Source organism: Monocercomonoides exilis (genome assembly GCF_001643675.1).
Source record: "Monocercomonoides exilis strain PA203 chromosome Unknown scaffold2-2631571, whole genome shotgun sequence".
In the NCBI taxonomy this organism is placed as follows: domain Eukaryota; phylum Preaxostyla; order Oxymonadida; family Polymastigidae; genus Monocercomonoides; species Monocercomonoides exilis.
Window position 1 is genome coordinate 1892998 of NW_027150547.1, and position 24526 is coordinate 1917523.

A 24526-nucleotide genomic window follows, 5' to 3' on the forward strand; every position below is an offset into this window, starting at 1 on the left:
AAAGGATAATCCCCGCGAAAATCTTAAAAAATCTTTATGATCAATTATTCAGTCAATTAAGGGAAGTGTTCAATTATCGAACAATAAGGGTATTTATGATCTGAAAATTGGAAAATGGCAGATTCATCTCGTATTCACTTAAAAGCGTTGTTTGATTTCGAGGCCCGTGTACCAAATGAGCTTACATTCAAGGAGGGTGATATTATTATCCTAATTGATAAACATGAAAGCGGAATGTGGAAAGGTGAATTGAGCGGGCAGATCGGGCTGTTTCCATACAATTTTGTTGGGGAAATTAAAGATGGAGATACTGGTGGAGCTGTTTGATTATTTCAATATTTTTCGTATTTTCTAACTTTAGACAATATTTTTGTTTGCAACAATCAATTTTCTTTTATTCTTGTATTTAGGGAGGGCCAGCGGATACTACTCCTGGAATTACTGAAGGTTGGCTTACCAAGCAAGGTCATATTAGAAAAAATTGGAAGAGAAGATGGTTTGTCCTGCGAGGAACCACACTGTATTATTATGCCAAAAAGGTTTATATTAATAATTACGAGCATAATTTAAATAACATTTGGGTAAACTTTTTATAACTGTGTAATTTAGGAAGATAAAAAGGAGAAAGGTTTCATTCAACTTCCTGGATATATTATGGAAAATGCAAACGATGTAACTGGAAAGCTTCATTCTTTCCATCTTTTAAATCCTTCGAATCCAAAGAAAAAGCAATTCTACATCCATGCAGACAATGCTTTAGACTTACAAGGATGGACAAAAACCATTGAGGTTTGAAGCTTTTGTTTCAAATAAATGAAAATTAATATTTATTGTTGTTAGGCTGCTGCAAAGCAATGATATTTCTTTATTTTCATATGGAGATGTTTTTATTTTATTAATTATTTTCAATTCAATTTTCGCAAACTTATCTTTGAAGCATTTCATTAGTCTTATTAATTTAGAATACTTTTAAGTTATTCTTCCTCGTTCTGAGGTAATTCATTTCACTGTACTTAATTCTGAGTTATTGTTAGTAATTAAAGTTTTATATTGCAACTTTCTTTATTGTGAATCTTTATGATATGTTTCTGAACTGTTTTTATATTTTTTGAATAAGTATTATATCAGAGTCAACAAACAAAATTCAAGTTTTATCATCAAATATAATTATATCAATCGTATTTTTGCACAAAATCTTCGAAAAGACAATGAGAAAACCTGAAGCTGTTGAACCATAAAAACAAAAAAGAAGTAAGCAAACCATATTGTGTCCCCCTGTTTATTCTTTTGTTCCGTCCTCGTGATGCAGAAACTTTCGTTTCTTGAAAATCCGAGTGCTCCATCGAAGGTTTCATTGGATCTCAAATTCCAGGACTTTCATCCCGCGTTTGCTCCTGGAGCTTTTTTTCATCCTGTATGATACTTATTTTTTCATTGAGCAAAACTTCAAGAGAAACTTGTGATCATTGTTTTTTTTATTGCAGGACATGCTTCAATATCCTTCCTCTTATAGGGCACAAACATATTTTCCTGATGTTGTTCCTCAGTATCCAGGGGCGATTCAAATGGGAGGGGGTCAAATTTTTGGATATCCTCAAATTGTACACTCTCAGTTTGTTGTTAATGCATATTTCTTTTGGATTAATTGTATGTTTTGTAGTAAAACCAACAATTTCGGAAGCGATTATCAGTATAAATTTGGATCTTTTGAACAAATTGAAACTGATGAGCGTCGATTAATGCAACGAAGCAAACAAATTGACTATGGAAAAAATACAATTGGCTATCAGCGATACTTGCAATTTGTTCCAAAGTTTGGAAAATTTTTATTTAAATATCGCTTTTACAAATAAAAAAATAAAATTGTAATTTTCAAAAAAAAAATACTACAACGAACGTTGATTTTTCTGCGCATTTAGAGAGGAAAGAGATCCCAAACGTCATGCAACAACTCCTGATATTTTTCGGAAATGTTCAAAAAGGGCTTTTGATCAAATGGTTCGGAGATGGAGATTATTTTTGCACACATATGATGATCCTGATGCTCCTGTATGAATTAAATTTAATTATCATTTTTCTTTTTCATTAACTTTTTATGAAATCGTTGTATTTGTTTTTGTTTGAATTTATTTTCAGTTTGATGATCCATTTTGCTCAGAAGCATATAAAGGAGAAGACAGAGAAGCTGAAAAAGAGAATTCAAAGCATTCTTCTGACAATTCATCTTCTCAACCTCCAGCGCAGTCATCAGCTTCTCATTCAGCAGACGTTCCATCATCTGCCTCTTATCAAAGCACTCATAATTTTTCATCCCCACATAAAAAGACAGGAGAATCCCGTTTGATGGCGCTTTTGCCTGCTTCACAAAAGCAGAGCATGTCTTTGTCTTCCCCCATTACTTTGGCTGCATCAACACATACTTCACCACAGCCAACTCAGCCATCCAAGCCATCTCAGCCGAGTCAGTCAGAATTTGCAGGAAGCAGCCAGTCAAACGGAGCCTCGTGTGATGCCTCTCCTGCGTCTGTGTCAATAAAGCATGACAATTCATTCTTCCCTCAGTTGACACCTGCTGCCTCTGCTTTGTCTCAGACTGCACAGTCAAGCATGTCAAGTGCAACGGCTGTGACTGCATCTACTGTCTCATCGGCAGATGTGTCATCGCCTTCTTCTTCTTCTTCCTCTTCCTCTTCATCTTCATCTTCATCTTCATCTTATTCACATTCATCAAACACACAATCCACGCCATCCTCCTCTTCCTCCTCTTCTGCTTCTTCTTCTCGTTTCACACCCAGCTCCTTCTCTTCTCCTTTTCACCCTTCTTCTGTCACTCACTATTCAGACACCTCTGCCAGCTCTGTCTTTCCTTATCCTTCTCCTTTCTCCTCTTCTGCTCGCACTGCCCCGTCTGTCTTGTCTTTGCAGTCTTCTCTTTCAACCACTGCCTCTACGTTTTTCCCCAGTTCTCGCTACAAGTCAGTACTTAACACTCCCTTGGCTGCTACTTGTCCTTCATCTCTGATATCTGCTAATTCATCTTCCACATCGTCATCTTCTTCTTCCTCCTCTTCCTCTTCCTCTTCTTCCAATTCTGGTATTTCTGCTTCTCCCTCTCTTTCCCTTTCATCTTCTTCTTCTGTCTCAGCTCCTTTATCCACTTCATCCTATTCTGCCCCTTTAGCTGCATCATCCCACAACCACGACATCCTCTCCCAGTCATTCGCCACTCCGCAGCCTTCTTTCTATTCACGCATCGCATCTCAATCGTTCCCTTTGTCTTTCTACTCTGAGCCTCGCCCGTTCATGTCCCGCCCTGATTCCTACCCCCACCAGCTGTCTCACCCTCACTTCTCCCACCCGTACGACTCCACATCGCTCTACTTCTCTTCTCAGAACCCTCTCCAATCTCCAATCTCGTCTGTTGTCTCTTCTTCCCCCGCACCTTCGGCTTCAGACTCATCATTCTCCATCGGCCTTCCTGTGCTTTCACAGGACTTGCCAACTGCAGTAGCTACTCCTCAGTCAAATGCCTCTTCAAAGTCTTCTTCTCAGTTGTCTTCTCTGAACTCTCTGATGCCGTCACATTCAGACAAACGCTTGCGGTCTGATTCTTCTTCTCCTCTTGCACGCACCACTTCCCCTACCTGTTTGACAAAGAACAGCGTTTCTCCTTCTCCTCCTCTCCACTTCACCCCTCTCAATCGCACTGCTCCTGTACAAAGGCAGATTGCTCAGCAGCCTCTGCAGTTAGACGGAGTATCACGTTTTCTTCCACTCACTCCAACATCTCCTGCTTCTCCGTCTTCTATTTCTCCGTCTTCTCCTTCGCCTCCTTCCTTCTCGCAGCGGATAGATGATCGCAATGCAATGACAGACATATTTGCCCGTCAGCCATTTTCAGAAGGAAGTAATCAAGCACAAATGACCAATCCTTATTATTCGCTCTCTCCACCATCAGCATATCCAGTTGACCCGCTCTGTGACTCTGTTGACGATGGAATGGTGCAGGCTGCACTCAGCCAGCCGCTTGCTTCATCATCTGCAGAGGCACAAGAGATGTATGATGAGCTGTTCACAGCTGTAACACCTCAGAGGCAATATTCGGATCTTACTCCTTCCACTCCTCCTCAGTTTGCTGCTGCTGCTTCTTCGACTCCTTCTTCTGCTTCTTCTTCTTCTTCTTCTTCAAGTTGTTCGACCACTTCATCCTCTTCAACTTCCTCTTCTTCTTCTTCCATTGCTTCTTCTATTTCTTCCGCATTCTCTCTGAATCCCTCCTCTTTTTCAACTCCCGCCACTTCATCAAACATTTCTTCATCATCATCGTCTTCTTCTTCCTCTTCTTCTTCTCCGTCCTCTGTTTCCTCTGCTCGCGAAAGGCACATTTCAGACAGCGCAGAAGAGCTGCCAGATTTGATGCAGGCAGACTTATACACAGACACCAAAGGGGATCAATTGGAAGATGTGGATGAGCAGTCAATTCAGCAGCAGTCGCCTTTTGCATTCACAACTACGTTCATCCCTCGCATGAGGCGTGTTGTTGTGGATGCTCCTAGTTCTTTTCAATCTTCTTCTTCTTCTGATCCTTCTTCCTCCTCCTCCTCCTCCTCTGATCCTTCTTCTAATCTTTCTAATCCTTCTGTTATTTCGACACCAACTGCTGCTAATGCTACATTGCCTCTCTCTGTAATGACCACCCCCTTGGTGCCTAATTCTTCTCTTTCTATTTCTGCTTCGATGAACCCTTCAATATCTTCCTCTTTGTCCTCTATTTCTCCTCCTTCCTCTTCCTCCTCCTCGTTTTCTGCTTCTTCCACACCTCCGATTTCTTCCCCTTCCTTTTTCTCGTCTGACCCAACCGAAGTGTATCCTCAGAATTACTCTTCCTTATTCTCCACACCCACAAAGCATCCATCAGACACATCAAGCTCTGTTGGATCTGCTCGTGTTCTCTCTTCACACACTCCATCAAAAACTGCTGGCTCGCTTACTCTTTCACCGATAATAAGTGCGTCGCTGAACTATTCCTTTTCTCCTTCGTTTCAGTCGGCTGCTGATCCGCCTGATTTGTACCCGTCTTCCATTCTTTTATCTCCCATTTTGTCTCCTTTGTCTTCCTCTCACGCACAACGCAGCTCTGAAGAGTTTAAAGAAGTCACAAGTTCTACTGAGCCCTCTAATATTCTCATGGGCTCTCCTCTCCCACAGCTAACTTTATCTTCCAGACCATCGTCCCCTTCTTTTACGTTCTCAACAGAAACTCCTCATGTTAATCGTGTGGATGGGTTTTAGGAAAATTACAACTTCAATGATTGTTTTTGAAATCATAAAAAGGAATTTATTTTTCAGTTTTGTTTTGTTTATTTTGAAGAAAGGCTTTTCTAAAAGCCAATTATTTTCTAATTTTTTTTTCTTATTTTATAAAACATTAAATTCAGGGGAAATGTAGTTTTTATTTTTGTAACAATACTTTTAAAAAATATAAAGTATATTGAAATTATTTATCAAAGTTACACCAAAAAATGTTCAAATTTAAAAGCTTTCATTCAAATTGAATATTATTATTCTTTTATGCAATTTCAAAAAAAAAAAAGTGAAAATTATTGGTTTTCTTCAATGCTCTTTTCAAATGCAAATGATTTTTTCAAGTGTGATTGTGAGGGAAAAAACCCGCACAAGGGAAAAAACCCGCACACATGACATTTTCTTTAGAATTAATCAATCAATTTCATATATGTGGAAGATTATTGCATTTTAAGTCTTCCACAAACTTCTTTTAGTCCAATATTTCGTATTTCAATAAAAAAATCAAAAACAAAAAATTTTGATCTTTTTTGATCTTTTGATCAATATTTTTTGTTTTTGATTTTTTTATTGAAATACGAAATATTGGACTAAAAGAAGTTTGTGGAAGACTTAAAATGCAATAATCTTCCACATATATGAAATTGATTGATTAATTCTAAAGAAAATGTCATGTGTGCGGGTTTTTTCCCTTGTGTGGGTTTTTTCCCTCACCATGAAATTTGACATAATCAACATTTTTCAAAAAGTGATGTGATATATTTCGCAAAGCTGGATTTGAAATAAATGATGAAATGTGTAATATCATAAGAAAACAAACTTTTTTTTTGAAGTTGATAAAAAAAAAATGTTTTGACATTGGTGAAAAGTGTTGATTGTAATGTTGATTGCATCGTTTTTATAATAAAAGCTTTTAATTGAATGAAATGAAAAATAAAATTATTTGAAAGAGATATTATCTCTTCTCGGTGTTTTCCACATTTTTTTCTTTTCAAATGGTAGAACCGAAGTTCTGTAATTGAAAAATCTTATTTGTCTCATTCCAATAGAAATGTGCTGATGATTGATTTTGTTTCAAAACAAATTTCCATATTCATTTGTTGATTGCTGCAATTGAGTTTTCTAATTAATCTGAAATGCTTATATGATTCATTCTCAGTTAACAACATGGGGGAAAATACGAACTTTCAAGCTTTATTTGAATTTAAGGAAAAAACTTTGTTTCGGTCAAAACTAAATTGAACTTTTTCACATTTCAAAATATATTGCATTTTTATATCAGCATGCAGTCATCATTGAAAAGATTACTAATCATTTTGTGACCTGACGAGAATATGTCATAATTATTCAGATTAGTTTTTTTTTTTTTTTTTTTTTTTTTAATGTTTTCTGGAGAAATCAATAACCCAATATTTTTATCAAAATTTCATTCCAACTCACAAAACTTCCAACAATACATTGGATAACAATGTTGAGCATTTGTTTTCATGCTGGTGAATAAAGGTGAGCTGAAATGAAATTTTAATGAAAATCTTCAATTATTATTATCACCTGAAAAAAATTTTGAAGGAACTAATAAAAAAATAGTTCTCAAGTTTTTTTAGTTTTAACATCAATCGAAATGTGTTTAATGTTCAGATGAAAGATTTTTTGTCCATGATGAATTATAATATTTTTTTTATGACCACATCAAAAATAAAAAAATAATGAAACAGAAAAAATTCACCAAGAATAAAAAAAAAATTATCTCAGAGAAGGAAAATTGATCGAAACAGAATTTTATGTGGAATTGAAAAACAATGAAAAACATTTTTCATAAAATATCTTTTAAATATGATGAAATACAATTTCTTAAAAACAAAAAGATTTGATTCATTTCAAAGAATTTTTGGAAAAATGTAAAGAAGTGTATCGTATGAGAAATATCTCTGATTTTTATTTTATCAATAAATATTACAATTTATCATTGATTTTGAGACAAACTGCTTCTTCTCTGGATAATCAAAAAAATAAAATGAAAATATGTGACCCTTATTTAAATAATTATTTGTCATAAATAACATTATTCTTGATGGAAAGATTTACTGTCGAAAAATTACTTGGAAAAGGAACTTACGGTAATGTTTATCTTGCTGAAGATCATGTTACTGGGAAGAAGGTTGCATTAAAACAATTGAAAGTTATGAAAGAAACTGTTGGCCTTCATTTCACTCTTGTTCGAGAAATATCTATTCTTCAAGAGCTGCATCATGATAACATTGTCCGAATTTTAAGTATTGTTACTGATTCAAAAAAATCTATTTCCATTGCTTATGAACTGATGGAAACTGATCTTGAGAAAATCATTTACAATCAAGATTATATTCTTACTCCTTCTATCATAAAAGCGTACATGAAAATGATTTTCCAAGCACTGCATTGCTGTCACTCAAATTTTATTCTTCATAGAGTTTGCTTTTTATTGTGAAGTAAAAATTATTGTTAATTTTCAATGTATTCATGACGTATAGGATCTCAAGCCAGAAAACCTTCTTGTTGCGCAAGACAACACACTAAAACTTGGGGATTTTGGGTTTGCGCGCTTTTACGGAGAATCTGGAGAGCAGTTGTCATATGAAGTTTGCTCTCCGTATTACAGGCCTCCAGAACTTCTATTTGGATCAACTCAATATTCCTCAAGCGTTGATATGTGGTCCGCTGGATGTATTATGGCAGAAATGATGCAAAGAGCTCCACTTTTTGTTGGAAAAGACGAAATTGATCAATTGTCAAAAATTTTCTTTGTTTTAGGAACTCCGAAAAAAGAAGAGTGGCCAGGCGTTGGGTCACTTCCTTCATTCGTGAAATTCACTCCTCGTGAGCCAATGCCATTACAAGTATTAATCACTTTCTATTATATTTTGCCGTCATTGCTCTCCACTCAATAATTATTTTCAAATTTCAAAATAAAAGGCAATTTTCCCAGCCGCTTCAGAAGATGCAATTGATTTGCTTTCTCAATTACTGAAGCTTGATCCAAGAAAAAGAATAACAGCAAGAGAGGTTTGTCTTATTTTTGAAAAGTTCTTTTTTAATATTTTTTGAAAAATTTCTGCATTTGCAAAAGGCTTTGAAGCATAGATATTTTTCTTCACTTCCTGAAGCTGCAAGAAACGAAGATTTACCGTCTCCAAATAAGAAAACAGTTTGAATTTAGCTTTTTGCTTTGTAGCACTTTGATTTTTTATTAATATATTTATCCATTTTAGGAAATTAAAACTGGAGACGGAATGCCTGAACTTCCGTTGGTCACTCCTCTTCCACCTGTGAAAACATTGCCTCTGTTCTCTTGAAGAGTAATCCTCGCAGTGGTGAATTCATCTCCATTCCCAATCGGTAAATTCGAAACTATAGATTGATTGAGCTACAATTGATTGATGAAATTCAACTATTTTTTCAATGAATTGTTTATCGTGCCAAGTGAAACTATAAAGGTTATGATCAAAAGTCGATAAAAATAAAAGCATGAAGTTAGCTTGTATTTAATTTATATCTATTTTACAAACAGTTGCTTATTATATAATTATAATTATTTTTATTTGAACCATATGTAGAGGTCCAGTTAATTTTCAAGAAAAAATTCATGCCCATGGAGATGTTATCGAGGGATTGAAACGATTGAACAGAGATATAATAACACCATTTGAACAGTCATGCCAATTTCAAATGTTCCACAGGTTTTTTACTTTTTAATAAAACGAAAAATTTAAAGATAGAACGAAAATTTAATAATTTTTTTAGTATGCCATTGCGAGACAGTGATTTTGATTCTAATCCCATGGTCCTTCTTCTTGGTTTGCTTGTACTATTTAATATTTTAATAACTTTTCTATATGTTTTTTAGGGCAATATTCTGTTGGAAAGGTAAAATTTTTCTTTCAAACATTAAGCAATGCTTATACAAATAATTTAGACATCTTTTATAGAATACTTGCTTGGAAGGTCATATCCAGGACAATTAATTGGGTTTGATACAATACTAGTCAAAAAATTTTCTTATTTTAATTATTTTTTATTATGACAGTCCTGAACCAACAACTGATAAATTTGTTGCTGTATATCATGGAATGGAAGATAATGTCATTCCTGGGTATGCCTTTAGTCATCATTACAACTTTTTGAATTATTTTCTTTTGTTTTATAAAGAAATGCTGCTTCGATGCAATCTAATCTACCATTTCAGACACTTGAACGTTTTGGATCAAACTTTTTAAACAGATTTAACGTTGCGACATGCAGTGCACCTCTTTTAAACTCTATAACTTTGATTGATTCGCCCGGTGTGCTGAGTGGAGAGCAGCAAAGATTAGGTCGAGCATACGATTTCCGAGCGGTTGTGGAGTGGTTTGCCTTGAGAGCAGACATGATCCTTCTTCTATTTGATGCTAACAAGCTCGATATTTCTGATGAATTTCGCACTGTGATTGATTCACTGCGGGGAAATGAGGACAAAGTGAGGGTTATTCTTAACAAAGCAGATGGGCTGTCAACACAGAATCTGATGAGAGTGTATGGTGCTCTGCTATGGTCTCTGTCGCGTGTGTTCAAGACACCCGAAGTGATTCGTGTGTACATTGGCTCGTTTTGGAAGGAGCCCTTGAAATCAGAGGAGCTGAAGACGCTGTTCCAGAGGGAGATGGCTGATCTGCTGAAGGAGCTGGGCACTCTTCCGCGTGTTGCAGCACAGCGCAGAGTGAATGAGCTGGTGAAGCGGACGAAGCTGTGCAGGGCGGTGGCAGCGCTCACAACATACCTCAGAGACGAGATGCCTGTCTTTGGAAAGGACAAGAAGAAAGCCGAGGTGTGTTGATGATAAATGAAATTGTTGTTGAATTAAAAGAAATTTGCATGTCAATTTGAAAGTAATCATATTTATCTGATTTTATAAGCAGATTCGTTTTAACTTTTTCATAAAAAATTCTCGTTCATTTTTCTTTAAAAATTTTTTTAATATTTCTGACATTATTATATATCTTATTCAGATGTTGGCGAACCTCCCAACTATTTATCAGACCCTTGCCAGTATGTACGGCTTCAGCGTTGGCGACTTCCCTCCACCTGATCCAATGAGAGCCAGACTGCAAGGCATGGACTTCATGAAATTCAACAAGATCCCTCCTCCAATGTTCGCTGAAATTAAAAAGGTTTGTATATATTATTTCTTAAAATTAAGTTTACGTTTGTTTCATTGGTCATTTCAAAAAAATTTTTTTGTTTTCTTATTTGGTTAACACAATTCTTACATGTCATTATTTGTTATTTTAAATGGAACGTCTTTTTTCATCCTATATTAACAGGCACTTACTGAAACACTGCCACAGCACCTGAATCTTCTGCAGCCAACAGCCGAAGACACATACATCAACCCGTTCGAACTGGAAGCCAAATACGGGGACAAATGGAAAGTGCAGCCGAAAGAAGAAGAGAAGTACAAGCAGCTGTTCATACAAAAAGCCGGGCTGAATACTGCCCTTCCGAATTTCGGTGCTCCGCGTGGGGAAGATCCCTTGCACGATGCGAAGATCGATGGAGAAGTGCTGAAGGCGCTGTTTGTGAAGTCTGGCCTGGACCTGTCCAACCTGCGGGAGCTGTGGCGCCTGTCTGACATCGATCGCGACGAGAAGCTGAACTACGAAGAGTTCATCATCTCGATGCACCTCCTCAAGCTCGCCAGAGACAACCGCGGAATCCTCCCGCTGTCGCTGCCGCCAGAGTTCGTTGTCTACATCCACCGCACTTTCGGTAGACCGGAGCCTGCTCACACACAGCCACGGCCTGCTCCTGTCCCTGCCCCTGCTCCTCCACAGGCACCAATTGCACCTCCTCAGCCAGCGCCTCCAATGGCCCCCCAGTCTGTCTCGCCTTCTCCTTCTCCTGCTGTTTCTTCTGCGACTCCCTCTTCGCCCGCTGTGCAGCACACACCGCCAGTACCTGCCCAACCTCCGATGCAGCCAATGACTCCACCGATGGCACAGCCTGTGATGCAGCAGTCTTCTGCCTCGCCTGTTCCTCAACAGTCACCTGCTCCATCGCCTCCAATTGTCTCTCACTCTTCGCTCCCACCGCCTCCTCCGACAAACAAGCCAGCAATCCCCACACGCCCACCTCCTGTGATGATGGCGTCGCCTTCTTCTGCTCCTCCGCCAGTTCCGCAGTCAACCTCTTCTGCGCCTCCTCCTTCTCTTCCGCACTCCTCTTTGCCTCCTCCTCCTTCTTCGCTCTCTTCCTCAGGACATCTTCCTCCTCAGTACGCTGACACACCAGGAGCTCTGCATTCGCAGGGCGAGTAAAATACAATGTGAAGAGAACAGAAAGGATATATTTGTTGATATTGATTTTGTTTAACATATCCTCAAAATCTTTTTGAACTTTTTTAAGTTGATTTGTTTGTTTTCTTTCAAAAAAATATTCTCATCTGAGGCTTGCTTCTTTTCTTTGTTACAACTTTATCAGCCTTTCATATCAGTTTATTGTTGTCTTTTTGCTTAAGATGGTTCTTATATTTACCTGTTACCTTATTCATGTTTGTATATTTTGATGTATTTTGAGGATTTCGAACCATTCTTAGTGAAAAAAATCTATTACTTTGAGTATTCCATATTGTTGTTTGTGAAAGAGAGAAAAAATATACAATTATTACTGATATTTTCATTTGAAATAAGAGAAATCGAAAAATAATGAGAACTTTGTTTGAGCCACCCGATGTATCGTAATTCTCGAGAATATCCGCAATAATATCTGCAAACATTTGAGTAAAATAAATATGCACAAATTAACTACTTTGCACTTCACTCTACAACTACAGGGACTTGTTTGAAATAACACATTTCAAATCACTGAAGCTATTTACAACAAGCACGTTCATCATTGGATCCAAATATGAGGTCATCCAAATGAGGGATAACGAATAAAGCTTGTTTGCATAATCTTCTCCAAAAGTTCAAATAAAAGTCATGCTAATCTTTGAGTGAATCACTCAATTAGCGTGAGGAGTATAACCTCAATCATCCTTTTTCTGTGTCGAAATGAAACATTAAATTCTTGTTCCAAACGTTTTCGTATCATTCGGCAGCTAATCGCAGTTTCAGGTTCAATCTTAAATAAGAAAAATTATTTTTTCAATATTAAAAAGTGAAAATAAAAACCTTTTTCAAAAGCAAAATTATGCAGTTTGTAAGAATATGAAGAGGAGGAAGCTAAAAAAAAGTGAATTGCAAATTTGTAAATGAAAGCATACTCGTCCAGTTATTACTGTGAATAAAGGCTTCTTCGTCTCAGGCGATAGAATAAGTGGTTCCTTTGGCAAAGACATAAGCGGAGTTGCCATTAAATGCAAATCAGATCCTTTGGTTAAAAAGTTGAAAAAATTTAAGATATTAAGAATCAAGCAAACTTTTGGGATGAAATACTCGAAGTTCAGCTTCATATCTTTCCTGATCAATCTGTGCAAGTGCTTCAAAATGAGCAACCTGTTTGTCAGAAAGCTTTTCCCAACAATGTTCGGAAAATTTTAAAAGGATTTCCTTTGAAGTTTTCCGAGGTTTTTTGAAACGACCTCTTTCAATTATATAAGTTAACTAACATAATTTAAAAAGCCAAAAAATAACCATAAAGCGAACCAATAGAAAAAGTACAATAAATACATAAGATTTGTTTGCATAAACAAAAAAGGCAAAAGAAGGTGCAGGAGGACGAGGAGCAATCAATAATCTATGTTTCTTTCGTTCTTCAATCCAACGATTCCATTCTTCCATTCTTTTATTGAAATTCACAAATTAATAAAATTTAAAACAATCCATATGTTTGCGCACACTCATAATTGTTCTTGAAACAAAACAACTGAAAAAGAATTAAATAATTTTTTAATGGGTACATTATTCAATTTTTTCATGTTGTTCATAAGTTCTTTCTAGGTGGCACCATTTCATTTTTTTTGGAAATCAAAGGTTAATGAATTTTGATGATTCAAATATATATTACAGGCATTTGATCAAAAAATGAAAAACATATCAGTTATTCTAGAAGAGTTTATTAAACTTCTCGATTTAAGTGAAAAAGTACTATTTACAACAATAGGTCCGGCAGAGTCACATTTTATTTATGTGGTTACAAAATCAAGGATCATTCAATTGAAACCAGAGTTTAAAAGTAATTGCAAGGGAAATACAAAAATAATCGGATCATTTGAATTGCCAAAAAATTCTACACAACCTATATCACTTGAATGGGTGGATGATATGGAGGAATTTACATTTTTTGACGAATCAGGTCATTTTTTCGTTTCGCATACCCTTGCGGAATGGGAGCTAAGAGGTAAAATTCCTGTCCCATCTGGGAAACTTCAAGGCGAAAAAAACAAAGTCATTACAACAAAATGGAGCACAGGGGAGCCTGTTTGTGCTGCTGTCACCCGTTCAGGAAAAGTGATAATCATTAACGGTGAAGGCGAAGTGATGAAAACAACAAGTCTTGTTTCTCCAACAACCATAGAAGGATCCATACCTCTTATTCACGATGCTCATATTGTATGGACAGATGATCGTTCATCTTTGGCTGTTTCTTTTAGAACCGAGGAAAAAACTAACGATCAATTTTCATCTGTATCTATTCCAAAAATATCGATTTTGGATTATAAATGGAGAGTTGCATGCCCTTCTCCTTTTCCTTGTTCTGGTTTTCCTTGTGCTTGGCGTCCCAATAGGTCCACGCTAACCTGCATTGAGGATTTGCGACAGGCTGATCCTTCTACATCTCCAAAATCATCATATCAAACACCATATCAAATTGTTTGTTCAATGGCATCATCTTTCACATGGGAAGGACGACCACCTCCACCAAAACCATCAACATATGCTCCATCACGAACATCGCTTGCTGTGGATGAACTGGAATCCAAAGATAAAGCCGACAACTCATCAACTTCAACTTCATCATTATCATCATCATCTTCTTCTTCTCCAGCTTCTCTTTTGAATGTCCTTCTTGTTGGAGACACAGGAAGAGTGCAAGACGGATTCGGTGTGTATCACCAATCAAAAATGGGCGAAGTTGTTAGCGTGGCTTGGGCAAGAAGCACAACCGACAGCAGTGATCTTCTTGCGCTGTTGGCAGAAAAGAAGAAATTGGAAGAAAAGAAAGATGAGCAAACAGAAATTGAAAAGGGAGATGAAAAAGAAGAAGAAAAAGAAATAGAAGCCAAAACAGAATCAGAGAAGGAGTATATTTTGCAATTATATTCAACTTCGAATGGAAGATGGTACTTGAAACACGAAACAGACATAAGTCTTCCAACACCATCACATTCATCTCCATCATCATCACCATCATCACCATCATCCTCATCAGACGTATCTTCCTCATCATCCATCACTTCTCAGACATTTAAGCCTTCTCTGTCATTTGTGACCGATCCACTGTTCATCACATCTGCCTTCAACAACGAAATGTTTGGGGCGCTGTGCCATCTGCGAATCCTGAGCACTTCCTCTCTGCTCGGAATGCAGCTGCTGGTGAGCGTCGACAGCAACAGCGACGGTGTGACAGCGGTTGTGGATGGCGACTTAGTTCACACCACACACTTTGCCCAGCAAGTATCCCCACCGCCAATATTCGCATACACCACACTCTTCGGAGACTTGAAGGAGTTGAAGAGTGGAGATGGACTGACAATACAGCAGTGCCCTCAGTCAGCTGCGGTCAAAGCGGTTTCTTTCAACAAAGCGAGGAAAGCGCTGCTTCGTGTCTGCGGAGAAAAGAAGTGGGAGTGTTTGAACCCGACCATTCCACTTCAGAAGAAAAAGTTGTTCAAGCTGAATCCGTTTGCTGTGCTGACACAGGATGGCATCAGAGTGTCAACACATCCTCACATTTTGCTTCCATTCCCTTCGAAATTCGGAGAAAGCAGGAAAATTGCAGAGAATCTTCCTCTTTTGAGTCATTTTTGCTGGTTTTCTGAATGCTCTTTTCTGCTGGCAACGTCATACCCCCAGCACGCCCTCTTTGTTGTTTCATATTCTCCTTCATTAAACAATTCAACGGAATCATCATCATCTGCATCATCTGCTTCATCAGCTTCTTCACAAAGCGATGAGCAGCTCCCCATTGTTTCTGTGACAGAGTTTGTTCTCTCATCGCCTGTTGTCAACATCTCAGAAGTGTCTGTCCTTTCACAAGTGGCTTCTCAGAAGAATATACCAAGTGAATCAAACACATCTGCTTCTTCATCTGCTTCTTCTTCTTCTTCTGTTGATTCTTCTGCATTGCCTTCAGAAACATCTGTGCTGCAGCACATTGCTGCTGCTGTTCATTTGATGGATGGCTCTATTTACTCTCTCGCTGCAGTAGCATCAATGTCGCTTTCCACTTCGTGTGAAAAGAAGAAAGCAATTTATCTTACGAAAGAAACACCTTTTTCTGTTCAGAGTCACAAACTAAGCCAGATAAATCTCTCTTCTCTTCCATTTTCGGCTCCTCCGTCACGAAGCATCATGCTAATTTCCTCTTCAAAACACCAATTTTCTGATTGTAACACAACAGAAGTCACAAAAGCCAAGCAAGCAGATCAAAATTCTCGTTCTTCAACAAAATTTGATGAGCCAGCGCTTCTTCAGATGGAGAAAGGCACCGAAACTTGGATTGTGACGCATTCCGCCTCGACATCTGGTGATGTATTTGTCAATGGGCAGCTGGTGATATCAGGAATCGGCTCAATTGCACCTCACTTCTTTGACACATCTGACAGCGAACACAAACTGCAGACACTTGTGATGATCACTCTCAGAAACCAGATGCGTTTTCTGCCGCTTCTGCCAACAGATTCTGCTTTTTCTGCTTCTTCTTCTTCTTCTTCTTCTTCCTCTTCCTCCTCTTCTCTCTTCTCTCTTTCCCGCCTTCCTCCCTTTGGCCCATACCCTCAGCTCATTCCGTATGTCCGTGAAGTCGAGCGTGGCTCTCGTCTGATTGCAGTCGTCGGCAACAGCACACGCTGTGTGATGCAGATGCCTCGTGGCAACCTCGAGACCGTTCATCCTCACCCACTCCTGATGCACGCCATTCTCTTGCTCCTTCTTGCCCAGTCGCAGGAAAGAGGGAGGCAGTACATCGATGCTCTGCTGCTGGCAAAACAGCACCGTTTTCCCCCGCCAATCATTGCAGACGCTGATCCAAGGCAGTTTGTGCAGTCACTTCCATCGTTTCTGAGAGCAATGGGTGAATACGAAGAACACAGAGCACATTCAACCACACAACCTCCTTCTACTTCATCGTCAACAACACAGTTTGTTCTATCGACGCTGCTCAGCTCGCTCACGCTGCCAGACGCCCTCAGCCACAGCGAGGAGAAACATGGTACTTTGCCACCAGATGTGGGGATGCTGATGAGAGAGAGGAAGAAATCAGAAGAAAAAGTGATGGAGAAGAAGAAGGATAAAATGCAAAAGCAGAAAGGAGGGAAGGGACAGCGTGTCGAAGAGACTGATAGGAATGTCGATGATCCAATGGAGTCTGATTCTGTTTGGGAGGCGCTGATCAACGAGCACAAGTCCATCTTCACATTCCAGCCATCTCATTACAACATCTTTTCTCCTCTGGATTCAACAGCATCGACAAAGTCTGCCAGTCTGCTGGATGCTCTTGTTATCCCTCATTTCCTGAGCGACACACATGTTCCATTGACAAAAGCTAATCTTCTTCTTCTTCTCATTGCAAATCAGTTGCTGGCCATCTGCAAGAAATCTTTGTCTGCCAGCTTGCAATTTTACTCTTCTTCTTCTTCTGCTTCTGCTTCTTCTTCAGCCGATGCTCCTTCCAATGATATTTTATCTCCTTTTGTTTTGCGCCATCATCTGCTCTGCCTGGTTGAGTGTTTGTGCAGAATTGACTCACCACAATATGAGTCTGTCTTTGTACTTCTTCATTCTGTCTCATCTTATCTCGATGCTTTTTCTGCTTTAACAACAAGAAAATCATCTTCGTCATCATCATCATCTTCTTCTTCCTTCTCTTTTCTTCCTTCTCTTTCCTCCTTCCAGCACACTCTCACCAACATCCGTGCCTCTATGCTCTCTCAAGCCCTCTTCTTATGTGGCAGTGCTGATGTGCTGTTCACCTTCTGTCTTGGCTCGTATGACCTTCCATTGACACAGGAGATATCCTCACACACACAAACAGACCCTGCTGAGCATCTGCTGCTGTATGATGAAATCAGAAGGAACGCAGTGGAAAGAGTAAAGGAGAACAAGGAAGAGAGAGAGAAGTGGATGAAAATGCATTCAATTGGAAAAGAAAATGAATCAGCAGAAAACAAAACAAAGGAATCACAATGCGAAAAAGGAGGTGATTTAGTTGAATCTTCTCTTTCTGTGCTGGAGTCTGATGAGAATGAACTCGAGTGGCGTATTCAGATCGACCAGAAGCTGAGCAAACTGAAGCACACACTGTGGAACCTGTTTCTGGTGATGCTGAATGAAGACAGGGGATTTGCTGCTTTGAATGAAAAGAAAGAGAAGGAAAAAGAAACAGGCAATCTTTGTGAAACACCATCTTTCATTAGGCTGAGAAGCTTTGCTGATGAATGGGATCTGCACGACGAAGCTATCATGCTGTTTAGAACACCTCTAACTTCACTTTTATCTTCTTCTTCTTCTTCTTCTTCCTCTTCCTCTTCATCCTCTGCATCATCTTCACTTTCTGATTCATTTCTGTTCTTCAAACATTCAATGCATCTATCCCTACCCCGTCTCAACTCACTTCTCTCTCTTTCAGCACTCCATCGCATTTCATTAGGAGACACCTCTTTGTCGCCATCAATGACGCTGCTCCAACTCAGCCAGACGGAAGAAGCTGTGAATGCACTGATTTCAGGGCTCCACTGGAAAGAAGCAGTGATTGTGGCAAAGGCACGCATTTGGCATAGTTTGGTGGAGAACAAAAGAGATTCACAGGACAAAACAGGACGCAATGATGGATCATTTGAATCAAACTCTTCACAATCCAATGGAAAGAATGTTCCATTCACTCCTGCAGATTGTCTGAAGTTGTGTCGAAAGCTTTCGCAGAGGCTGGAAGATGCTGGGCGTTTTGCAGATGCAGCTGAAGTGGAGCTGAAATGCACGGCAAGCGAAGAGCAACTGGTTGCTGCAAAAGAAGCGGCTGAAGGAGATTCAAAAGCAAAAGACAATAAAGAAGAGAAAAATGAAGCAGATGATGAAGCTAAAAACAATGATGATGAATATGGTGGGTTCTTTGGATTTGGAGAAGGAGATTATGATGATGGAGAAGAAGAGCAGTCAAAACAATCATCAGAATCAGCTTCTTCATCCTTGTTGGAGAGACACAGAAGAATCATCCAATTGTATCAACAAGGACATGTGTGGGATGAGGGCATACTCCTCCTGCCTCTTCCTTCATCATCATCATCATCATCATCATCTTCTTCTTCTTCTGTTCTTTCCATTTGGAGTCTTTTCTTTGGGGCGTTGCAGCAGCATGTGTCAGATGTGCTCACATCACTCGATGAAACAGTCAGCCAAGTGCAGACATCACACAAGAAAATGGAGAATTTACAGGCATTTATGAGCGGTGAGATTGCACCAACAACTCCACTCAAGCGAGGAAGAGGCGGTGGGGCAGCAGGGAAAGCAGCGGGAAGAGGCAAAGGATGGGGCAAAGACGGGAGCTGGGACAACCAAACACGCCAGACGTCTTCTTCTTCATACACGAACAGAGAGAAAGGAGAAGGAGAAGGAGAAGGAGAAGAGAAAGAGTTCCAGTTTGACGTCCGGCACGGCCACGATGGCGGAGAAGACAGGCACAAGCACAAGCGCTCGTCGAGAGAGCAGAGGCAGCTTGTGACGATGGTGGAGACGCTGGCTGGGCAGGTGCCGAAGATGCAGTGGCTGAAAGGAGAAGTTGAGGAGCTTATTCGCATCCTCATCCTCACACAGCAGGTTGGGCTGGCTCAGAAATTGAAGCAAAAAGTTCTGTCTGTCACAAAAACGATTAGAAGCACAGTCGATTGGCTGAAGGCAAATAGTGAAGGATGTCGAATGGATGTTGCAAGCGGAAATAACAATAATAACCCTATTGAACCCAATGCTACTTCACCACAGTCAAAACGAGTTCCGCTTCCATTTGTTGAAATTCCCCCACAAGTTATGGATCAAATTTCTTTGATTGAACAATGCAATTGGTGTTCATCGCTTCTTGAAACATATCAGATAAGTTGAATTTTTTATATCTTCAATTTTTATTGTGGACAATGCTGATCCGAAAAGATCAAATTTAAATTTGAATTAATTTTTAACTCGAGAATTTTCAATTTATAAAATATTTTGCTTTTTAGTTTTATGTTATCTGTTGAAGATATTCCTCCTCATGATTCAAACAAACTCCCCTTTTTACAAACAAAAGGAGATGACCGTTTTTCTTCAAATCAATCTTCTGAAAATTATTCTGAATTTTATCTGAAAACTTCAAAACCACTTCAAAGCACACCACTTCATAATCGTTCATCTTTAAAATTAGAAGATTTAGAAAGAAGTTTAATGGAATCATGCAAAAGATCAGAAATTCATGGAAAAAAAATCCTCGAAGCTCAGGAACAGACAGTTGCATCACTAAAACTACGCCATGAAAAGAAAATGCACGAAAAGGATACGAAAATATCGTCACTGAAGCACGAATTGCAGGAATCGAAAAATATAATTGCGACTTCAGAACAAAGAATCAAAGAGCTCGAGGATTTGACGTCAAAATTGCAAAAAGAAAACAAAGATCTTGAAATTCAAATTCTCGAAACAAAAAAGTTATCTGATAAAGAAATAGAAAGCAAAGACAAAGAAATAGAAAGCAAAGAAAAATTAATTCAAACTTTCCATGAAAAAGCTGAAGAAGAAAAGCATAAATTTTCAGCAAAAGAAAATGAAGTGGAAAAACTTCAACATGATCTTGAGTTATGCAAAGATAAACTACGAAGCCAGATTGATGACTTGGAACGCAAATCCAAAATAATTCAAGAACTCCAATCTTCACATGATGCATCTACGAGGGATTTTGACTCAAAGATTGAGGAATATAAAACCGAGATTGATATTTTAAAAACGAATTTATTTGTTTCAATTTGCATAACACTCAAACTACAATCATTAGACGGTTTGTCTTCTTTTGTAATTTCATTTGTTTGAATTATCATTTCGTTCAACGTATGCCTAGCATCAAATTGTATCATAAATACGCCAGAGTCATTAGCTCATTGTATGAATCTTCCCCTAGATGAGTGGCCGATATATTTATGCGAAGAACTCGAGCGCCAAATCAAACAACGCAAAGACAGATTCGAAGAAAGCCAAAAGATGCATCAAAGCTTTGTAGAAGGCGGCTGCGTTGCTGTTAGTTTGGATGATGATGATTCACTTTATGATGAAGCTCAAAGCCTTTTAAAGCAATTTATTAGATAGCTTTACAGAGACTTCCAGAAGAAATGTTATATTTGTAGTTTTTTCTTTTCTTTTTCTTTTTCGTTTCAAACAAAAAAAAAAATACGATTAAAAGGAAAAAAAAATGTGAGAAATATGCAACCTAGAAATGAAAACAGCAAAGCCACTATTTTTTAAAAAAGATCACTGATTGCCTCTATTTCTACAAATACAATGTGCAATTAGTATTAGTTTTGTTAAATAACAATTGTTGATAACGTTCAACTATTTTTTGGCACCTTTCTGCGACTGCCTATGCTTCAGTGCAAGTTGAGCGAAATGAGCTTGAGAAGTAGCTGGCACACGCACAGGTGCTGGCGTTGCTTTAATAACAGTCTGCTGAGGAGGTATTGCCATTGGAGGCGAGTCGGTGGTGGGAGATGAAGTTGGTAAAAGTTGGTTTTTCTCATCGCTTTCTTCGAGTTGTTCAGATTCAGACGGAGACGGTTCTGGAGTTGGAGTACCGAGTGGTGGAGATAAGGGTGGTGTTTCTGTTGACTCTACAAACTCAGATGATTGTTGATCGTCCCGAAGAGAGTCTTCGTCTACTTCTCCTGGCGAACTTGCCATTGGTAATGTCTGTGCAGTAAGTGACCTGAGAGTTCCGCCGCCAATTGAATCCATTGATGCTGAACGAGAAAGCTCTGGCTCTTCGTCTTTTGTTTCCGCTTCTTCTAAATGAATCTCTTCATTGCCTGTTGCATCACTGATTTGTTGCCGTTCGTTTGTTTGCGTTGTTTCTTGTTGAAGTGTATCAGTTGACGATTCGTTTTTGGATTCTTGTTCAGATTCTTTCTGAGAAATGAGAGCAAATGGCGATTCGAACAGTGCAGATTCCGATGGAAGAGGAACAGAAACTGCTTCGGAAGATTTTATCGCCGTTGATGGTGCTTCTTGCTGCAATGCAGAAGGTGAAATAGAGTCAGCCAATGTTTGCTGAGGAGAGTTATTAAAATCGTTTGATGATGAAGAAGTGCTGATTTCATTGTCGGATAATTTTTGTTTATCATCATTTTTAATGTTTTCATTTTCATTTTCACTTTTTGTTATTAAATCAGAATTATTTATCCTCGCAACGGCTTTCCACAATTGAAAGCCATGCGTTTTCAATTTTTTCGTAATATTCGTAATTCTTTGAAGAACTTTTTGGAATTTTTCCTTTTTAATAGCTTTTTTTGATTCCTGTTCCTCATCAATAGCGTCCATTTCTTTTTCCTTTGACTTTCTATCATTGCCCAACAATGAAGGTGGTGCATCATGCTCATGTGGAACTGTAACGGAAAAAAATGGTGAAGTAAAAACGTCTCCGCTTTCAGTATCATACACTTCAAAAAGTGGTTTTGTTGGAGGATATGCTTTTTCAAAGTAATGAAGTGCTGGAGAAGGAACATTTTTTAGTAATTCCCATCCCCGCTTTCCGAGAACAATTGTATACACAAGACCAGAGAGCCACAATTTTAGTAAAAAAAAGCACCAATCTCGCAATTTTGCCATCTTGTCATGCCTTTCCTGCAGTTGATTTGAAATTTCTCTGAATCCAGTTGAAAGCGCCGTTGTCAATGTCTTATTTTCGTTTCCAATCAAAAGAGCTCTATTACTTTGTGTTCTAACATCAAGAAGCTCTTCCTTCAACGCGTTATTTAAATCTCCTCTGAAAGAACCAAAAAAAATATTATTCGAATTGTTACATTCATTTTTTTACAAACATTTCACTTAAAAATTCTTGGCGAATATTTGAGTTTTGTTCATCGATGTAATGAGTTAATTTATGTTCTAATTCTTCCAATTTACGAGTTAATTGTTCGTTTTGCATGCGCAACGAATCTAATTCTTCCTAAAAATGTTATCTTCAACTTTTAGCGAAATAACTATAAAGACTTTGCAAACCCTATATCTCTCATCCATTGCTGTAACTGTTCTATATAGAGATTGAGAAGATGAAGGCTGATCAAAAGTATCACGCCTCATTTTAGGGTCAAGAAAAAAATAAACTTTGCAAAATTAATATTTTTATGATGGGCTTGAAATGAGAATGAAAATTTATAAACTGTCAGTCGAAATGAAAATTCTCACTGCAAATACTTTGATAAATGAAAATAACGAGGTTATTCAGATCATCTTTTGAAAGTCACATTTTATTTTTCCTTCTTTTTCATATTTTGTTATCATATAAATAATAGGTTATTGTTCTTTTCTCAATTTCTTTTATAAATGCAGTTAAATTTAGCAATACTGACTTTGAAAAATATTTTATTCATTATTAAAATGCAAGCATTAATTTGGGAAGCATCATTTTTAATCTTTTCCTTTGAAAAAATAAATGTAATAATTAAATAAAAATGTTTTTATTATATTCTAAAACTACTTACGCCAACCCATATAATTACGCAAAAATCAATATTAAAATTTGTTAATTTAGAAACGAAATACAATAAATATCTAAAAAATGTCTTTTCGTCAATTCATGAAATAAGCCTTTTCAAATTGGCTTAATAAAGTTCATGAATTAATAACAGAAATCTTCATTGATTTTTCTCCTTTGCACCAATCCGAATCTTTATGTTTTCACATACAATCATTCGTCACTTTTTTTCTGCTGAAGCTCCCGTTGGAGTCTAAGCGTATATTCCAAAGTAATACGTGATGACGCGGTTGCTCTTGGATTTGCTTTCAATTCTTCCAATTGTTTCTCAAGTGTTGGTATGTCGAGAACAGGGTTTTGATCAATCATCCGCAACACTTTTGCTGGATTTCCTCCAACAACAGCATCAGCAGGCACATCCCGCGTAACAACAGATCCCGCGCCGACCACCGCACGCTCACCAACTGTTACACCAGGTAATATAATACTTCCTGCGCCAATCCATGCACCTTTTTTAATTGTGATTGGCAGAGCAAATTCAAGTCCAAGATGCTCTCCTACAACTTGTCTTCGTTCTTCTTCCCTGACCGGATGGCTTGCAGTATAAAGACCCACATTTGGTCCCAACATCACATTTTCCTCAATTGTAATTGGAGCACAATCCAAAAACACAGCCCCCATGTTCACAAAAGTGTTTTTTCCGATATAAGTGAAACATCCATAATCACAGCATAACGGAGGAATTATTGTTGCTCCAGTTTCGTATGCTCCCAAATATTTCCGTAGTAATTGATCTATTTTCTCACGTTTTTCGTCTCCCTGTACATGTTTGGAAATGTTGGATTACGCATTTCAGAGTTAACAAAAAGACAAATTTTCATATAATAATCACAATCATTAATTTTTTTTAATAAAATTTACAATATTCACACTGTTTTTGTCATATCTGTCATAACTCCATTCAACTAAAATTTTTTCAACAAGAAATGCCGTGTATTATTAATTTTTGTTACTTCATGAAACAGACAAAAATAAAATCAGTAACCTGTGGTAAAAACTCAAGTGAGCAACGATTTCTCAATTTCACTAATTCCTCATCGAAACTAAACAAACACTGTTTTGATAAAAAACTTTTTGAGAAAAACAGTCAAACCCACTGTACATCTCCCCTGAAAGCATCAGCTCTTTGTTGCTTTTCTACAACGAAAGCAAAAAATAAATATTTTTGAAAATTAGTTGTGATACAGTTGTTTGTTCTCACACTTTTGAACCCTCAGTAGACTGTGACATTTCTTCAAAGCAAATTTTTCACTTAGATCATTACCTTTTTTTTAAGTTTCATCATATG

At 37.9% G+C, this 24526-nt stretch overlaps 9 protein-coding genes across 9 annotated transcripts; 6 read left to right on the forward strand and 3 right to left on the reverse strand.

The window, feature by feature from the left end:
* The first annotated feature begins 91 nt into the window (after window positions 1-91).
* On the forward strand, window positions 92-1169 carry MONOS_16936 (putative connector enhancer of kinase suppressor of Ras 2). The gene is made up of 4 exons (XM_067869811.1): window positions 92-321; window positions 411-539; window positions 610-789; window positions 841-1169. The coding sequence occupies exons 1-4, from the start codon at window positions 115-117 to the stop codon at window positions 856-858; spliced, it is 534 nt and encodes a 177-aa protein (XP_067735936.1). The 5' UTR covers window positions 92-114; the 3' UTR covers window positions 859-1169.
* A 134-nt stretch (window positions 1170-1303) lies between these two features.
* MONOS_368 (putative histone RNA hairpin-binding protein) lies at window positions 1304-5497 on the forward strand (the record flags this gene model as incomplete). The annotated part of the gene is made up of 4 exons (XM_067873695.1): window positions 1304-1414; window positions 1485-1813; window positions 1920-2049; window positions 2137-5497. The coding sequence occupies 4 exons, from the start codon at window positions 1304-1306 to the stop codon at window positions 5290-5292; spliced, it is 3726 nt and encodes a 1241-aa protein (XP_067735937.1). The 3' UTR covers window positions 5293-5497.
* A 1841-nt stretch (window positions 5498-7338) lies between these two features.
* MONOS_367 (Cyclin-dependent kinase 7) lies at window positions 7339-8636 on the forward strand (the record flags this gene model as incomplete). The annotated part of the gene is made up of 5 exons (XM_067873684.1): window positions 7339-7753; window positions 7815-8180; window positions 8257-8346; window positions 8411-8488; window positions 8553-8636. Exons 1-5 carry the CDS (start codon window positions 7376-7378, stop codon window positions 8634-8636), a joined length of 996 nt encoding a protein of 331 aa, XP_067735938.1. The 5' UTR covers window positions 7339-7375.
* A 144-nt stretch (window positions 8637-8780) lies between these two features.
* Window positions 8781-11936, forward strand: MONOS_366 (putative RME1A, RME-1/EHD family protein). The gene is made up of 9 exons (XM_067873674.1): window positions 8781-8813; window positions 8898-9020; window positions 9085-9137; window positions 9188-9207; window positions 9257-9309; window positions 9368-9433; window positions 9490-10144; window positions 10326-10487; window positions 10641-11936. Exons 1-9 carry the CDS (start codon window positions 8809-8811, stop codon window positions 11631-11633), a joined length of 2130 nt encoding a protein of 709 aa, XP_067735939.1. The 5' UTR covers window positions 8781-8808; the 3' UTR covers window positions 11634-11936.
* Window positions 11937-12300: 364 nt separating this feature from the next.
* Window positions 12301-13160, reverse strand: MONOS_365 (uncharacterized protein; the record flags this gene model as incomplete). Its single annotated transcript, XM_067873663.1, has 6 exons — window positions 12301-12438; window positions 12489-12539; window positions 12581-12687; window positions 12737-12920; window positions 13082-13098; window positions 13157-13160. The coding sequence occupies 6 exons, from the start codon at window positions 13158-13160 to the stop codon at window positions 12316-12318; spliced, it is 486 nt and encodes a 161-aa protein (XP_067735940.1). The 3' UTR covers window positions 12301-12315.
* Window positions 13161-13340: 180 nt separating this feature from the next.
* MONOS_364 (putative elongator complex protein 1) lies at window positions 13341-19568 on the forward strand (the record flags this gene model as incomplete). The annotated part of the gene is made up of 1 exon (XM_067873652.1): window positions 13341-19568. The coding sequence occupies one exon, from the start codon at window positions 13341-13343 to the stop codon at window positions 19566-19568; it is 6228 nt and encodes a 2075-aa protein (XP_067735941.1).
* Window positions 19569-19886: 318 nt separating this feature from the next.
* Window positions 19887-20798, forward strand: MONOS_16937 (uncharacterized protein; the record flags this gene model as incomplete). Its single annotated transcript, XM_067869812.1, has 2 exons — window positions 19887-20493; window positions 20554-20798. The coding sequence occupies 2 exons, from the start codon at window positions 19887-19889 to the stop codon at window positions 20796-20798; spliced, it is 852 nt and encodes a 283-aa protein (XP_067735942.1).
* A 243-nt stretch (window positions 20799-21041) lies between these two features.
* Window positions 21042-22784, reverse strand: MONOS_363 (uncharacterized protein; the record flags this gene model as incomplete). Its single annotated transcript, XM_067873641.1, has 3 exons — window positions 21042-22467; window positions 22523-22650; window positions 22704-22784. 3 exons carry the CDS (start codon window positions 22782-22784, stop codon window positions 21042-21044), a joined length of 1635 nt encoding a protein of 544 aa, XP_067735943.1.
* A 361-nt stretch (window positions 22785-23145) lies between these two features.
* MONOS_362 (putative acetyltransferase) lies at window positions 23146-24499 on the reverse strand. Its single transcript, XM_067873630.1, has 5 exons — window positions 24442-24499; window positions 24332-24375; window positions 24224-24281; window positions 24111-24143; window positions 23146-23997 (listed from the first exon to the last, which is right to left on the reverse strand). Exons 1-5 carry the CDS (start codon window positions 24466-24468, stop codon window positions 23392-23394), a joined length of 768 nt encoding a protein of 255 aa, XP_067735944.1. The 5' UTR covers window positions 24469-24499; the 3' UTR covers window positions 23146-23391.
* Between the last annotated feature and the right edge of the window lie 27 nt (window positions 24500-24526).

Coding starts and splice junctions, on each gene's coding strand:
- MONOS_16936 (XM_067869811.1), top strand. CDS start 115: ATGGCAGATTCATCTCGTATTCACTTAAAAGCGTTGTTTGATTTCGAG. Junction 322..410: donor ATGGAGATACTGGTGGAGCT/GTTTGATTATTT, acceptor TCTTGTATTTAG/GGAGGGCCAGCGGATACTAC. Junction 540..609: donor TGTATTATTATGCCAAAAAG/GTTTATATTAAT, acceptor TGTGTAATTTAG/GAAGATAAAAAGGAGAAAGG.
- MONOS_366 (XM_067873674.1), top strand. Junction 9,138..9,187: donor TCCCATGGTCCTTCTTCTTG/GTTTGCTTGTAC, acceptor TATGTTTTTTAG/GGCAATATTCTGTTGGAAAG. Junction 9,434..9,489: donor GAAGATAATGTCATTCCTGG/GTATGCCTTTAG, acceptor TGTTTTATAAAG/AAATGCTGCTTCGATGCAAT.
- MONOS_362 (XM_067873630.1), bottom strand. CDS start 24,468: ATGTCACAGTCTACTGAGGGTTCAAAA. Junction 24,376..24,441: donor AGTCTACTGAGGGTTCAAAA/GTGTGAGAACAA, acceptor CTTTCGTTGTAG/AAAAGCAACAAAGAGCTGAT. Junction 23,998..24,110: donor TGACAGATATGACAAAAACA/GTGTGAATATTG, acceptor AAACATGTACAG/GGAGACGAAAAACGTGAGAA.